The sequence below is a fragment of the Oncorhynchus masou genome, chromosome 31 (genome assembly GCF_036934945.1).
Source record: "Oncorhynchus masou masou isolate Uvic2021 chromosome 31, UVic_Omas_1.1, whole genome shotgun sequence".
Classification (NCBI taxonomy): Eukaryota; Metazoa; Chordata; class Actinopteri; order Salmoniformes; family Salmonidae; genus Oncorhynchus; species Oncorhynchus masou.
The window spans coordinates 71,405,661-71,422,448 of NC_088242.1; the positions used below are offsets into that span (position 1 = coordinate 71,405,661).

The 16,788-nt window shown below is 41.7% G+C and overlaps 1 protein-coding gene across 3 annotated transcripts in view; it reads right to left on the reverse strand.

Annotated features, from left to right (window-relative positions):
- The window catches only part of LOC135524383 (transmembrane protein 266-like), a 99,081-nt gene that overhangs the window by 58,937 nt on the left and 23,356 nt on the right, over positions 1-16,788 (reverse strand). For 2 of the 3 annotated variants that reach the window (XM_064951859.1, XM_064951857.1), the window contains exons 1-2: positions 12,945-13,480; positions 7,898-7,997 (exon numbers count right to left, since the gene is read on the reverse strand). In XM_064951859.1, the coding sequence (XP_064807931.1) occupies positions 7,898-7,911 (14 nt within the window). In that variant the 5' untranslated portion in view covers positions 7,912-7,997; positions 12,945-13,480. Of the gene's footprint in view, positions 1-7,897; positions 7,998-12,944; positions 13,481-16,788 lie in introns of those variants that run through there. The other variant, XM_064951858.1, reaches the window with a different exon arrangement.

The window sequence follows — 16,788 nt, forward strand, 5'->3', positions numbered from 1 at the left end:
ACATGTGCGGAGTATAAATGCTTTCCACTAGATTCCACAGCCACAAAGTAAAACGGCTATAATGTAAAAATTCATTAAAACAAAAACTTGCTATTTGGCCATGTCAAACACTGATGAAATTAGGTGAAGGGAGGGGTTTGGCTGAGAGTTTCCGTTTGCGAGGGAGCAGACTTCGCTTTATTTCTTTGTTTAATTTTTTTCTTCGCTTTATATAGAATCGCCCAAACTTGATTCGTCCAAATGATCAATGACGAAAACCCCAAACCATGAACTACTGCCATATATGTTGTTATTATTATTATTATTATTATTATTATATATATATATATATATATATATATATATATATATATATATATATAGACAGACCATTTTAATAGCAGGACAATGTAAAGTCCTTTATCCCTCTGAAGAGTATGAATTAGGCTGTTTGCGAAGATTTGAATCCTAAGCAACCTGCTTACATATTGTTGGAAGTACAATAGACCAACATAGCTAGTGTATTTGGTCAAAGCTTTGTGCTGGAAATCATTATTAGAGCATAGTTGAAGTACGCATTGTGGTGCTCATTTGAATTTCTTTTCTTTTTCGACTTCAGACCAATGCCTACTTCTCAAATAAAACATTGATGAATGTACGTTTGATTGTAACATATATTTTTTTTACAGTTAATGTAGAACTAGGCCTTAATGTAGAACTAGGCCTTTCTTCAGTAAACTTTAAAGTACATTTTCAGGTAACTAGTTAATGGGTACATGTTGATTATTTGTGTACATTCCAGGGGCTTTCTTGATTGTCTTATTAAAAGAGATAAGAGGAAAACATGTCCAGTTTACTCAATATTTGTCATTACTGTGTACTTTAACTTTTTACTTTTATTGCTGTGTTTTGCCGTATTCTAATGTTGTATGATCACCTTCTGATGTAAAAACAATGGAAATTAAAACAAAAACAATGTTTTATGTGAGAAGTAGGCATTGGTCTGCAAAGTATTCACACCCCTTGACATTGTTACTATTTTGTTGCATTACAACCTGTAATTAAAATAGATTTGTATAAAATGTAATGGACATACATGGACGTAAAAAAAAGTCCAAGTTGGTGAAGTGAAATGAAAAAAATAACTTGTTTCAAATAATTCTAAAAATATAAAAAACAGAAAAGTGGTGTATGCATATATATTCACCCCTTTGCCATGGAACCCCTAAATAAGATCTGGTGCAACCAATTACCTTCAGAAGTCACATAATTAGTCAAATAAAGTCCACCTGTGTGCAATCTAAGTGTCACATGATCTGTCACATGATCTCAGTAGATATACACCCAGCACTCCAAACAGGCCAGGGACAAAGTTGTGGAGAAGTACAGATCAGGGATGGGTTATAAAGAAATATCCGAAACGTTGAACTTCCCACAGAGCACCATTAAATCCATTATTAAAAAATGTAAAGAATATGGCACCACAGCAAACCTGCCAAGAGAGGGCCACCCATCAAAACTCATGGACCAGGCAAGGAGGGCATTAATCAGAGAGGCAACAAAGAGACCAAAGATAATCCTGAAGGAGATGCAAAGCTCCACAGCGGAGATTGGAGTATCTGTCCATAGGACCACTTTAAGCTGTACACTCCACAGAGTTGGGCTTTACGGAAGAGCGGTCAGAAACAAGCCATTGCTTAAGAAAAAAATAAGTAAACAGGTTTGGTGTTCGCCAAAAGGCATGTGGGAGACTCCCCAAACATATGGAAGAAGGTACTCTGGTTAGATGAGACTAAAATGTAGCTTTTTGGCCATCAAGAAAAACACTATGTCTGGCGCAAACCCAACACCTCTCATCACCCCAAGAACGCCATCTCAACAGTGTCTTATTTCCTGTTTGTGTCACCCCCAAAACATTTTTGCATCTTCAAAGTGGTAGACATGTTATGCAAATCAAATGATGCAAACCCCCAAGAAATCAATTTTAATTCCAGGTTGTAAGGCAACAAAATAGGAAAAGGATTGTGTCGAGGCACAGATCTGGGGAAGGGTACCAAAAAAATGTCTGCAGCATGGAAGGTCCCCAAGAACACAGTGGCCTCCATCATTCTTAAATGGACGAAATTTGGAATGACAAAGATTCTTCCTAGAGCCAAGATTGAAGACTTTGGCCTGAATGACAAGTGTCATGTCTGGAGGAAACCTGGCACAATCCCTATGGTGAAGCATGGTAGTGGCAGCATCATGCTGTGGGCATATTTGTCAGGGGCAGGGACTGGGAGACTCGTCAGGGTCAATGGAAAGATGAACGGAGCAAAGTACAGAGAGATCCTTGATGAAAACCTGCTCTAGAGCTCTCAGGACATCAGACTGGGGCGAAGATTCACCTTCCAACAGGACAACGACCCTAAGCACACAGCCAAGACAACGCAGGAGTGGCTTTGGGGAATTGGAGAAACTTCCCAAATACAGGTGTGCCAAGCTGCATACCCAAGAAGACTCGAGGCTGTAATCGCTGCCAAAGGTACTTCAACAAAGTACTGAGTAATTTGGGGTCTTGTGTGCAGATTGATGAGAAAATATATATATTGAATTAATTTTAGAATAAGGTTGTAACGTAACAAAATCAATGGATTCTGAATACTTTCTGAATATACTGTATGTGGTTTATGGGAAAGTATTTGTTCAGAAGAGGAATGTCAGAGGAGGTCATTGGGCAGTTAAATTGAGTGCAGACAATAGGTATAATTAGATTTTGGTGCATTTTCTGAACAAAATTTCACTGTATAATTACACTATTCCTATTTTAAAACACTTTCAAGTAGGATTGCAGTTTTGAGTCACCCCTTTCTTACACAAGAATGCATTAGTCTGCATTTCATTAGTGCTTCCAAATGAACAGCTGTATCTTTTTGGCGTGCTGAGGGTGTATTTCTACATGAAATTGATGAACCTCTGTAAACACAATTTTACTGAATTACACTACAGTTCAAAAGTTTGGGGTCACTTAGAAATGTCCTTGTTTTCATTGAAAACATACATGAAATGAGTTGCAAAATGAAAAATATAGTCAAGATGTTGACAAGTTTATAAATAATGATTTTTAATTGAAATAATAATTGTGTCCTTCAAACTTTGCTTTCGTCAAAAATCCTCCATTTGCAGCAATTACAGCCTTGTAGACCTTTGGCATTCTTGTTGTCAATTTGTTCAGGTAATCTGAAGAGATTTCACCCCATGCTTCCTGAAGCACCTCCCACAAGTTGGATTGGTTTGATGGGCACTTCTTATGTACAATACGGTCAAGCTGCTTCCACAACAGGTCAATAGGTTTGAGATCCGGTGACTGTGCTGGCCACTCCCTTATAGACAGAATACCAGCTGGCTGCTTCTTCTCTAAATAGTTATTGCATAGTTTGGAGCTGTGCTTTGGGTCATTGTCCTGTTGTAGCAGGAAATTGGCTCCAATTAAGCGCCGTCCACAGGGTATGGCATGCTGTTGTAAAATGGAGTGATAGCCTTCCTTCTTCAAGGTCCCTTTTACCCTGTACAAATCTCCCACTTTACCACCACCAAAGCAACCCCAGACCATCACATTGGCTCCACCATGCTTGACAGATGGCGTCAACACTCCTCCAGCATATTTTCATTTTTTCTGCGTCTCACAAATGTTCTTCTTTGTGATCCGAACACCTCAAACTTAGATGCATCTGTCCATAACACTTTTTTCCAATCTTCCACTGTCCAGTGTCTGTGTTCTTTTGCCCATCTTAATCTTTTCTTTTTATTTGCCAGCCTGAGATATGGCTTTTTCTTTGCAACTCTGACTAGAAGGCCAGTATTCCGGAGTCGCCTCTTCACTGTTGACCTTGTGAGTTGTGTTTTGCGGGTACTATGTAATGTAGCTGCCAGTTGAGGACTTGTGAGGCATCTGTTTCTCAAACTAGACAATCTAATGTAATTGTCCTCTTGCTCAGTTGTGCACTGGGGCCTCCCACACCTCTTTCTATTCTGGTTAGGGCCATTTTGCGCTGTATTGTGAAAGGAGTAGTACACATCGTTGAACGAGATCTTCAGTTTCTTGGCAATTTCTTATATGGAATAGCCTTCATTTCTCAGAACAAGAATAGACAGATGAGTTTCAGAAGAAAGTGCTTTGTTTCTGGCCAGTTTGAGCCTGTAATCAAACACACAAATGCTGATGCTCCAGATACTCAACTAGTCTAAAGAATGCCAGTTTTATTGCTCCTTTAATCAGAACAACGGTTTTCAGCTGTGCTAACATAATTGAAAAAGGTTTTCTTATGATCAATTAGCCTTTTAAAAGTATAAACTTGGATTAGCTAACACGACGTGCCATTGGAACACAGCAGTCATGGTTACTGATAATGGGCCTCTGTACACCTACGTAGATATTCCATAAAACATCTGCCGTTTCCAGCTGCAATAGTCATTTACAACATTAACAATGTCTACAGTGTATTTCTTATCAATTTGATGTTATTTTAATGGACAAAAAAATGTGCTTTTCTTTCAAAAACAAGGACATTTCTAAGTGACCCTAAACTTTTGAACAGTAGTGTATATACAGTACCAGTCAAAAGTTTGGACACACCTACTCATTCCAGGGTTTTTCTTTATTTGTGCTATTTTCTACATTGTAGCATAATAGTGAAAACATATAAACTATGAAATAACACACATGGAATCATGTAGTAACCAAAACAAGAGATTCTTCAAAGTAGCCACCCTTTGCCTTGATGACAGGTTTGCACACTCTTGGCATTCACTCAACCAGGTTCATGAGGAATTACCTGGAATGTATTTCAATTAACAGTTGTGCCTTGTTAAAAGTTCATTTGTGGAATTACGTTCCTTCTTAATGCGTTTGAGCCAATCAGTTGTGTTGTGACAAGGTAGGGGTGGTATATAGAAGATAGCCCTATTTGGTAAAAGACCAAGTCCATATTATGGCAAGAACAGCTCAAATAAGCAAAGAGAAACGACAGTCCATCATTACTTTAAGACATGAAGGTCAGTCAATGTGGAACATTTCAAGAACTTTAAACAATTCTTGAAGTGCAGTCGCAAAAACCATCAAGCGCTATGATGAAACTGGCTTTCATAAGGACCGCCACAGGAATGGAAGACCCAGAATTACCTCTGCTACAGAGGAAGTTCATTAGTTAACTGTAACTCAGATTTCAGCTCAAATAAATGCTTCGCTGAGTTTAAGTAACAGACACAGCTCAACATCAACTGTTTAGAGGAATCAGTGTTTAGAGGAATCAGGCTTTCATGGTCAAATTGCTGCAAAGAAACCTTTACTAAAGGATACCAATAAGAAGAAGAAACTTGCTTGGGCCAAGAAACATGAGGAATGGACATTAGACCGATGGAAATCTGTCCTTTGTCTTATGAGTCCAATTTGAGAGTTTTGGTTCCAACCGCCGTGTCTTCACAATCACCTGACCTCAAATCAATTGAGATGGTTTGGGATGAGTTGGAATGCAGATTGAAGGAAAAGCAACCAACTAGTGCTCAGCATATGTGGGAAGTCCTTCAAGACTGTTGGAAACTCATTCCTCATGAAGCTGGTTGAGAAAATACCAAGAGTGTGCAAAGCTGTCATCAAGGCAAAGGGTGTCTACTTTGAAGAATATAAATATAAAAACATTTGTTTAACACTTTTTTGGTTACTACATGATTCCATATGTGTTATTACATAGTTTTGATGTGTTCACTGTTATCTACATTGTAGAAAATAGTAAAAATAAAGAAAAACCCTTGAATGACGGTGTCCAAACTTTTGACTGGTACTGTACATACACTACTTATGCAAAGGTATTTGGACTCCCCTTCAAATTAGTGGATTTGGCTAGTTCAGCCACACCTGTTGCTGACAAGTGTATAAATTTGGGTCGCAGCCATGCAATCTTCATAGACAAACAATGGCAGTAGAATGGCCTTAATGAAGAGCTCAGACACTTTCAACATGGCACCGTCATAGGATGCCATCTTTCCAACAAGTCAGTAAATGTTTCTAATACATGGTTTTAACATGGCATTACATATGTAACATACTATTCAATGGACAATATGCAGTAACAAATACTATAATGTGAAGATAGACTGTTAGTTTAAAACTCAACCTTCTTGGGAACCTATGTTTTGAGAAGCTGTGTGGATTCTTAGGGAGATGAACTCACTAAGCTATTAAAACACAATTAAATGGCTTTAAATCATAGTATTAACACTGGTGCTGTATTTATGACTAATGTTTTTTGGTCGTAGTTGCCTTGTTGCTTCAGTAAATGCCCCATGGAACTTATGGTTAGAATCCCTGGATACATCTGCCAGGAAAACATGCATACATTTTTGTACTTCAGCAGACGCTCTCATCCAGAGCAATTTACAGGAGGGATTAGGGTTAGGTGCCTTGCTCAAGGGCACATCTACAGACTTTTCACCTAGTCAGCTCAGGGATTCGAACCAGCGACCGTTACATTACTGGCCCAATGCCCTTAACTGCTAGGCTACCTGCCACCCATAATGTTATGTAATATCATGTAACATCATCTGTAGGAGATTTAAACTTCCCATATGTGAGCTGACTGTATATATTGTGCTAAAACGGCAAACTGCTCATCAGCACATTTTCTTGTAATGAGACAGGATCGAGACATAGAATCGAAATAGAGTGATTAACTGCTCTGTGGCAGAGACTCACGTGACCACAGAAGTTAGTTACAGTAAATGTTAGCTGACCTGTTAGCTGACTCGTCATGATGTGTAGCATACTCTCTGAATGGTGATGATTAGTTGGTGATGATTATTTGAATCAGCTGTGTAGCGCTAGGGCAAAAAGCAAAATGTGCTCCCCTTGGTGTTCCCGAGGTCTTAGTTTGGGAAACCCTGCACCAACCACTATTGCTAAAGTATACTTATCAGTATCCTAGCATAAACCATCTGCAATGAGAAGAGCCTACAGCTAGTTTATTCTATGCAATTGAATGTGGAAAATTATGTTATTGAATGAAGCTCGAAAAGGCAATGCAGTTCTTTCTTCTTTTTGTCAGTACATTTTCTTCACTGCTTTGCGTCAATCAATCAAAGCTTTTACAACTTTAACATGTTCAAATTTAAACTGAATGTTAAATATAATATGATAAATCTGAGGTTAAATCTTGAGTAGCAACTATTCTTAGTGTGAAATACACCACAGAGAGGGAGAGATTATTTAAAGTAGTGTAGAATGAAAAGAACAGTGGTGAAAACAGCTCCACAGACGTGATCACACCACACAAGGATATCCCATCTGTCATTTCACCAGGGTGTCGCTGAGGACCGACTGCATTAATTCACACCTCAGTGTTAACCAGAAAACATATCACAATTCTGTTTGTCGCCCACTGGCCAGTATATTGTCCCACAGTGTTTTCATCTTCCCTTGCACTTCACCCCCCATTTCCCTCCACCTCACCCACCATCTCCCTCCCCTTACTTGGCCATAACCAGGGCTGTCATCAGGATGCAGGGGATATCTTGGGTACCACACAGAGAGTAATTATTATTAAGAGAAGATGAAAAGTGAACACCCCTCCTGCATGCTAAGAGATTGCAGCAGAGGCAGTCTGGTGACTGGTGGTCGTTCTCTTGGAGTGCCTAGCTAAGGCAAACTCAGCTCCCCTGCTGCTCAGGCTCAAAGTCCTTGACTGGAAGTGCATGAGGAAATAGAAAGAGGCTGTTCTAATAATCAGCTGAGGCTTGCTTGGTGTTCCATCGCAAAATCTGTGTGTCTTCACAGCGGGCAGTCATGGTAAAATGCGCAAAACACATGACAATATAGTGAGAGGTTACGATGTGTTAAACAGATAGGGACATCAGAGTTAATTTGGTAAGTTGATGTTTTACTTACTGGTTCTTGCTCATGTTGCTGTATTGTTTCTGTGAATGGATGTCGACACGATTGTTACTCCTGATTTCAACAGAGATTAGAGACTTGGCTCATATCACACCTGTGGAGAAAGGTTAGAAAACAAGGTAGTTATTCATAGTCTCTCCATAACTATTCACATTCTGACAACAGCGCATCTCATATATGAACACTTGTTCATTATACTTTAAACTATTTGACATTGGTTTTAATGTCATGTTCATTAACTGTTTTATGAATTCACCTAAAACAATGAAAATTGTCCATATAGACTACAGATGAAAGACTCTATATTCATCTGAATAGCGTGAAAACAATAAATTAATCTGAACATAAACATTCTTCTACAGTATATACTCTGCTCTGTGAGTCCTCTGGTAGTGACAGATTTAACTCTGCACCAGGGGCTCAAAAACATCACATCACTTGAATAACAAGTAAGGCAGGATGAGTGTCACGCCCTGGTCTAAGTATTTTGTGTTTTTCTTCATGTATTGGGTCAGGCCAGGGTGTGGCATGGAGTTTTTGTATTGTGGTGTGTTTTGTCTTGGGGTTTTGGTGTGTATGTATTTGGGATTGTAGCTAGTGGGGTTATCTAGCAAAGTCTATGGCTGTCTGGAGTGGTTCTCAATCAGAGGCAGGTGCTTATCGTTGTCTCTGATTGGGAACCATATTTAGGCAGCCATATTCTTTGAGTTTGTTGTGGGTGATTGTCCTTAGTGTCCTTGTGCTGTGTTAGTTGACACCAGTTTAGGCTGTTTCGGTTTTCATTTATTTGTTTTGTAGTGTTTTGTATTGATTTGTGTTACGTTTGTTTTATTAAACATGGATCACAATAGACACGCTGCAGTTTGGTCCGACTCTCCTTCACCATTAGAAAACCGTGACAGAATCACCCACCATAAACGGACCAAGCAGCGTGTCAACAGGCAGGAGCAGCCCAAAGAGGAGCTGCGTATTAAGGATTTCTGGACATGGGAGGAAAACCTTGACGGGAGAGGACCCTGGGCTAAACCAGGGGAGTATAGCCACCCAAAGGTGCAGCAGGAGAAGAGGAAACAGGAGCAGCCCAAAGAGGAGCTGCGTATTAAGGATTTCTGGACATGGGAGGAAGAACTGAACGGAAAAGGACCCTGGGCTCAGCCTGGTGAATATCGCCGCCCCAAGGAGGAACTAGAGGTGGCTAAAGCGGAGAGGCGCTGGTATGAGGAGGCAGCACGGCGACGTGGATGGAAGCCCGGGAATCAGCCCCAAAAATGTCTTGGGGGGGGGGGGGGGTATCAGGGAGTATGGCTACGCCAGGTAGGAGACCTGCGCAAACTCCCTGTGCTTACCGGGGGGCTAGAGAGACCGGGCAGGCACCGTGTTATGCAGTGGTGCGCACGGTGTCCCCAGTGCGGGTGCATAGCCCTGTGCTGTATATTTCAGCTCCGCGTATCGGCCGGGCTAGATTGAGCGTCGAGCCAAATGCCATGAAGCCGGCTCTACGCATCTGGTCCCCAGTGCGTCTCCTTGGGCCGGCTTACATGGCACCAGCCTTGCGCTCTGTGTCTCCGGTTCGCCTACATAGCCCAGTGCGGGCTATTCCACCTCGCAGCACTCGCAGGGCAACCGAGAGTATTCAACCAGGTATGGTTGGGCAGGCTCGGTGCTCAAGAGCTCCAGTGCGCCTGCACAGTCCGGTCTATCCAGTACCACCTCCACACCCCAGCCCTCCGGTAGCAGCTCCCCGCACCAGGCTTCCTGTGCGTGTCTTCGGCCCAATACCACCAGTGCCAGCACCACGCATCAGGCCTACAGTGCACCTCGCCTCTCCTGCCCTGTCGGAGCCTTTCTCCTCTCCAGCGCTGCCGGAGCCTCCTGCCTGTTTGGAGCAGCCAAAGCTGTCAGTCTGCATGGAGCAGCTAAAGCTGTCAGTCTGCATGGAGCAGCTAGAGATGTCAGTCTGCATGGAGCAGCTAGAGCCGTCAGTCTGCATGGAGCAGCTAGAGCTGCCAGTCTGCATGGAGCTGCCAGTCTGCATGGAGCTGCCAGTCTGCATGGAGCAGCCAGAGCTGCCAGTCTGCAAGGAGCTGCCAGTCTGCATGGAGCTGCCAGTCTGCATGGAGCTGCCAGTCTGCAAGGAGCTGTGAGTCTGCATGGAGCTGCCAGTCTGCATGGAGTTGCCAGTCTGCAAGGAGCTGCCAAAGCTGTTAGTCTGCATTGAACAGTCAGAGCTGTCAGTCTGCAAGAAGCCGCCAGAGCTGTCAATCTGCATGGAGCAGCCAGAGCCGCCAGTCAGCATGAAGCAGCCAGAGCCGTCAGTCTGCCAGGATCCGCCAGTCAGCCAGACTCTTCCAGATCTGCCAGTCAGCCAGACTCTTCCAGATCTGCCAGTCAGCCAGACTCTTCCAGATCTGCCAGTCAGCCAGACTCTTCCAGATCTGCCAGTCAGCCAGACTCTTCCAGATCTGCCAGACTCTACCAGATCTGCCAGTCAGCCAGACTCTTCCAGATCTGCCAGTCAGCCAGACTCTTCCAGATCTGCCAGACTCTTCCAGATCTGCCAGTCAGCCAGACTCTTCCAGATCTGCCAGTCAACCAGACTCTTCCAGATCCGCCAGGATCCGCCAGTCAGCCAGGATCCGCTAGTCAGCCAGGATCTGCCAGATCTGCTAGTCAGCCAGGATCCGCCAGTCAGCCAGGATCTGCCGGAACCACCAGCAAGCCAGGATCTGGTAAATCCATCAACCTGCCTGAGCTTCCTCTCACTCCCGAGCTTCCGCTCACTCCCGAGCTTCCGCTCACTCCCGAGCTTTCCCTCAGTCCCGAGCTTTCCCTCAGTCCCGAGCTGTCCTTCAGTCCCGAGCTGTCCTTCAGTCCCGATCTGCTCCTCAGTCCAGTGGGGTTCTGGGTGAGGACTACTGGGCCATGGTCGGCGGCGAGGGTGGTCTATCCAGGGACGCGAGGAGAGGGGACTAAGACATTGACTGAGTGGGTTCCACGCCCCGCGCCGGAGCCGCCACCATGGACAGACGCCCACCCGGACCCTCCCTATTGTTTTGAGGTGCGTTCGGGAGTCCGCACCTTAGGGGGGGGTTCTGTCACGCCCTTGTCTAAGTATTTTGTGTTTTTCTTCATGTATTGGGTCAGGCCAGGGTGTGGCATGGAATTTTTGTATTGTGGTGTGTTTTGTCTTGGGGTTTTGGTGTGTATGTATTTGGGATTGTAGCTAGTGGGGTTATCTAGCAAAGTCTATGGCTGTCTGGAGTGGTTCTCAATCAGAGGCAGGTGCTTATCGTTGTCTCTGATTGGGAACCATATTTAGGCAGCCATATTCTTTGAGTTTGTCGTGGGTGATTGTCCTTAGTGTCCTTGTGCTGTGTTAGTTGACACCAGTTTAGGCTGTTTCGGTTTTCATTTTTGTTTATTTGTTTTGTAGTGTTGTATTGATTCGTGTTACGTTTGTTTTATTAAACATGGATCACAATAGACACGCTGCAGTTTGGTCCGACTCTCCTTCACCATTAGAAAACCGTGACAATGGGAGCTTATTTTTTGCCATAGGAAATAGAACCATTGAAAAGTTCATTTAAATTACAGTCCATTCCAGCAGCTTTCCACAGACTACACACAGGAGAAGAGCAACCAGGTACATAGGCTTCACTCACACATAATCACAATCTCCTAGTCTTTGAAAAGGGATATCACTGCACAGACAGCTGCATTCCCCACATTGCAGGTACAAACTGATGCTCAATGTGCTAGTGCGTCACTTTTAAAAAGTCTGATGAAGTTGTCAGCAGCAATATAAACACATATCAGTAAGCAGCATGCGCTGTAGATGTTGTTTATTCAAAGCATTAATCATTTAAATGCTGGGCGGTGAGGAGAGGTTAATTTGAAGAGTGTTCTATAAAGTCAGGGCAAAGGGAAAAACCTTCAGACACATGAGCTGATGTGATGAGGAGTCAGTATTAGGGAGCTATAGCAGAACAGAATGTAGTACAGCACAGCAGGGAAGAGAAGAATGTATTCAATATAAATAAAAGCAGGTCAATCAAGGGCAAGATTGTAATATTGCATCAATGCTATACCCAAGACAAAATAATGCACACAGCTGGCATCTATAGGAAATGTGGTCACAGCACAGGCAATAGCATAGGCTAAGCGTTGGAGTTACTGTATGCAGGATTTCTTCTTTTTAAAGAAACCAGTCAATCCCAGCTCCTAATAATGGATGTGGCCATAGGTCAAGGACTTGACAACCCATCAGTCAAGGTAGTTATTTAAGGTAAGCTCCGGGAAACAGGTAGAATGTACATTGAATAAAACATCCATCAATTCCAAGACTTGAGTAAATACTTACACACCTCTATACTCATCATCAAAATAAAATATATATCAGGCTGTAAATGAACTGTTGCCATATATCCATGTTGTTCTCCAACATACAGTAACTTGCATTCCCCCTTAAAGGCAATAATAACTTGATTTTTAACGGTGCGCACAGGTTATGACATACATCAAGGCAACCATTTCATATCGTCCAATCCCTTCACTTCCCAATATTCTCAGTTACAGCCTTCTGTCTACATTTCAGTATCCACCTCCTCAGTCAGAATCCAAGATGTATCCTACATTCGAAGTTCCCCCAATAAACACAGGGTTCTACCTCAAAGACTTGTCAGCATTGATCCCTGCTAAACAGATAAAGGCTAGTATGTCTCCATTATTCTTCACACACAAGGCCTTGGATAGCTTTCTACAATGACTGTTATTCTGGTTCAAAGCACGTGGAACAAAAAGATATATATGTTGGTACTACACGGTAGCTACTATAAGTAGTAGGCTATATTAGATGTTTTCCTGAAAATGTAGCAAAGCTATCAATAGTGCAATTAAAAAAACACATCACGAATATGACAATCATTGTGGTCATTAAGACGCCAATAAAAGAAAAGGTGAAGGAATAGATGAAACAGTGAAAGTCACAGGCAGGAAGTATCGAAATAATTAATAAATATGATATTCTGACAAATAAACATACCTTTAATGCTCTACATTGTTGAAAGTATGGTCGTGACTCCCATGCCCTCCTAATGATGATGGTAATGTCTCCCTTGTCAATGATCAGTGTGAGCGAGGCTCGGTTCTTGCTGGGAGTAGGCTGCTGCAATCCTCTCCAGATTTGCATTGGCCAAGTACCCGTGCTGCTGCTTAGAATACAGGGCACAACGAAAAAGCCCGATCCTTACTGCAAGCCTCATCCTTCACGAAGGTGCTATTAAATGTCCACCACGATCCACATATTCAGATAATGGCATCTTTGCAGCGGAAGGAGGCCAATATAGTGCACAAATCGCGCCTGCTCACAGGGTTTCCCCATAAACACGCTATGGACTCCATGTGTCCAGTATAGGTTAATGACCAGGAACTGTCCAGGTGCTGAAATTGTGATCCAGTGTCATCCACAGATGCGAAGCAACGAACTATATCTCACAATGAAATGTGAATCAAAATCCGAAATATTTGACGTTTATATGGCTTTCATAAAGAGCTTTTTCATGCCACCCACCCCCAAAAGCATCATCAGTGTTCCTCGCGATAACATCGCAGTGACAGCAGGACAGCATACGGTTCCAGTTCCTGGATGGTCAAAGGCTACTTTGACGCATGTCACTAGGTCTTTCCATGAAATTTGTGACTTTTGCGTCCCTTTGATATTTTAAATGAAACTTGTGCACCAATATTGAATTGAAAAAAAAAAAGAGTTATATGAAATGTAGACCACATGGAGAATTCAATAAATCCGAGTTTCTATATAAATAAAGGCTTGCAAAAGTGCCAAAATTCAGCATTTTGGCATGCCCCTCCATCAACTCTGTGTCACTTCAAAAAAGATTCTAACCAAGGTATACATCCCTTTCCTGCAGTCAAATAACCTAGTGTCCCCATGGGTGGAATGTTTTTCCTATCCCCCCCCCCCCCAAAAAAAAATGTAACACCCGAAAATCTATTGTTTCTATGTCAAACAGTTTAGTTATATTTCAGTCTTCTGTGATGTATATAAAGTGTAATATCGGGATGCAAACTCAAAATAAATGGAAAACATTTCAACTCTATATCTGACATGGTACAAGTATCTTATTTTGTTAAGCCTATAACCATGTGTGAGATGCATACTTTTGTTTCAAAGTAGATTTGTTTAAGACTACCTAGAAACACTTTTATGACCTTGATTTAGCCCACAGCAGTAAAAGATGAATCCCCAAATGTCACAGAACTTTCATAGATCTAGATATAGGTTAGCTATAGGTTCCTCAGATTATGCTACACGACTGACATTTAGGCAATCTTGTAGTTTCAAAAAGTAGTAGGCCTATTTAAACATTACATAGTAATTATGATTAGAAGACTTTGCACTTATCCCTGACTTATTTATGTCATTTGTTAAAACTACATTTCCATCTACAATCAGTGTAGATGAAGGGAAGGAGACAGGTTAAAGAAGGATTTTTAAGCCTTGAGACAATTGAAGCATGAATTGTGAATGTGTGCCATTCAGAGGGTGAATGGGCAAGACAAAAGATTGAAGTGCCATTGAACGGAGTGTGCTAGTACGTGCCAGGCACACCGTGCCACGAACTGCAACGCTGCTGGGTTTTTCATGGTCAACAGTTTCCCGTGTGTATCAAGAATGGTCAACCACCCAAAGGACATCCAGCCAACTTGGCACAACTGTGGGAAGCATTGGAGTCAACATGGACCAGCATTCCCCTGGATCGCTTTTGAAACCGGGGTGGGGGGAGGGCAACTCAATATTAGGAAGCTGTTCTTAATATTTTGTACGCTCAGTGTTTGGTGTTTGACCTGACAGTCAACCTCTCAACAACATGCATTTGAAAAGATGAGCACTCTCTTATGGTGTTTTTCAACATAGCATATGGGTTATTTTATCAATGTGACAATATATCAATAGTATTTCATTGGACCTCCAAGGCTGGCTACCCAGCAAACCAAAATTGGTTCTGTGGCAACTGTTCTCATAACACAAAAACAGTTTAGTTGAGCTGATGATTATAGAATGTTTGTATAAAACATTTTTCTGATTTTGCAAGAACATTCTTAGAACACATTTCATCTATTCTTTAAAAGTTCCCAGAATGTTTCATTAGGTTGTGAGAACAGTCTGGTGAGAACATTGTGAGGACATCACAAAAGATGTTCCCAAAATACAAAAACTGTCCACAATGTTTATTTCAGGATGCAAAATAACATTCACCTGGTAGTACAAGAAAATTCCCAGAACACATTTTGTCTGTTCTTTAAAGGTTCCCAGAATGTTTCATTAAGTTGTGGGCAGTGGTGGAAAAAGTACCCAATTGTCATAAAGTAAAGATACCTTAATAGAAAATGACTCAAGTAAGACACCCAGTAAAATACTACTTGAGTAAAAGTCTAAAAGTATTTGGTTTTAAATATACTTAAGTATCAAAAGCAAATGTAATTGCTAAAATATACTTGAATATCAAAAGTAAAAGTAAAAGTAGAAATAATTTCAAATTCCTTATATTAAGACAACTAGATGGCACCATTTTCTTGCCAGGGGCACACTCCAACCCTCTGAAATAATTTATAAACAAAGCATGTGTGTTTAGTGAGTCCGCCAGATCTGAGGCAGTAGGGACGACCAGGGATATTCTCTTGATAAGAATTGGACCATTTTCCTGTCCTGATAAGCATTCAAATGTAACGAGTACTTTGGGTGTCAGGGAAAATGTATGAAGTAAAAAGTACATACTTTTTTGGGGGAATGTAGTGAGGTAAAAATAAAAGTTGCCAAAAATATAAATAGTAAAGTTAAGTAGAGACACCACAAAAAACTACTTAAGTAGTACTTTAAAGTGTTTTAAACCACTGGTTGTGGGAACAGTCTGGTGGGAACATTGTGGGGACATCACAAAAGATATATGTTCCCAAAACACAAATACTGTCCAGTCATGCGGACGATTATACAATGTTTCTTTAAGGGTGCAAAAAACATTCACCTAGTATTACAGGAACGTTATTTTCGGTTTAACATAATATTCTATTGACGTTCACACAATATACACTTTGTCTTTGAGTTCTTCATAACATTTAGACAATGTTATATTTATAATATATCCCATTTAGCAGACGCTTTTGTCCAAAGCGACTTACAAGTCGGCTGGGGCCACTACTGTTACATATGGGTGGCCCTAGCGGGAAGCGAACCCACGACGCTTGGCGTTGCAAGCACCATGCTCTACCGACTGAGCCACACAGGATAATATAGTTTTAGATAATATTACCACAACATTCTCAGCATGCAAGTGTAGCTCCTTAAAGCAGTTTGGAATACAGCACATTCACATGATGTTTCTTTCCTGACGTAATGACGATTCACATTTGAGGATATAAGGCGAGACCCAGATGCAGACACAGGAGGCAGATGGTTAGAGTCCAGATGTTTATTAATCCAAAGGGGTAGGCAAGAGAATGGTCGTGGACAGGCAAAAGGTCAAAACCAGTTCAGAGTTCCAGAGGTACAGAATGGCAGGCATGCTCGAGGTCAGGGCAGGCAGGAATGGAGTCCAGAAAAACAAACATATTTTTTACACTTTATATGTTGATAATCTGCATCACCAGGGGATATATGTGGCCTTATCTTTATTTCAGTCAAATAAGTCAACCAGGACACAGACGACAGAAAAGTTATACCTTGGTGGCTCAGAGTGTTAATTATGTGGCTGGTTCAACCCCACATATTCTGTAACCATGCTTTAGAAAAATGGGATATTGTGGTACAGCTATACTCTACTAAAAGAGAGGATGACTATTTAGGCAAACTGTAAATATTGTGTAAAAAT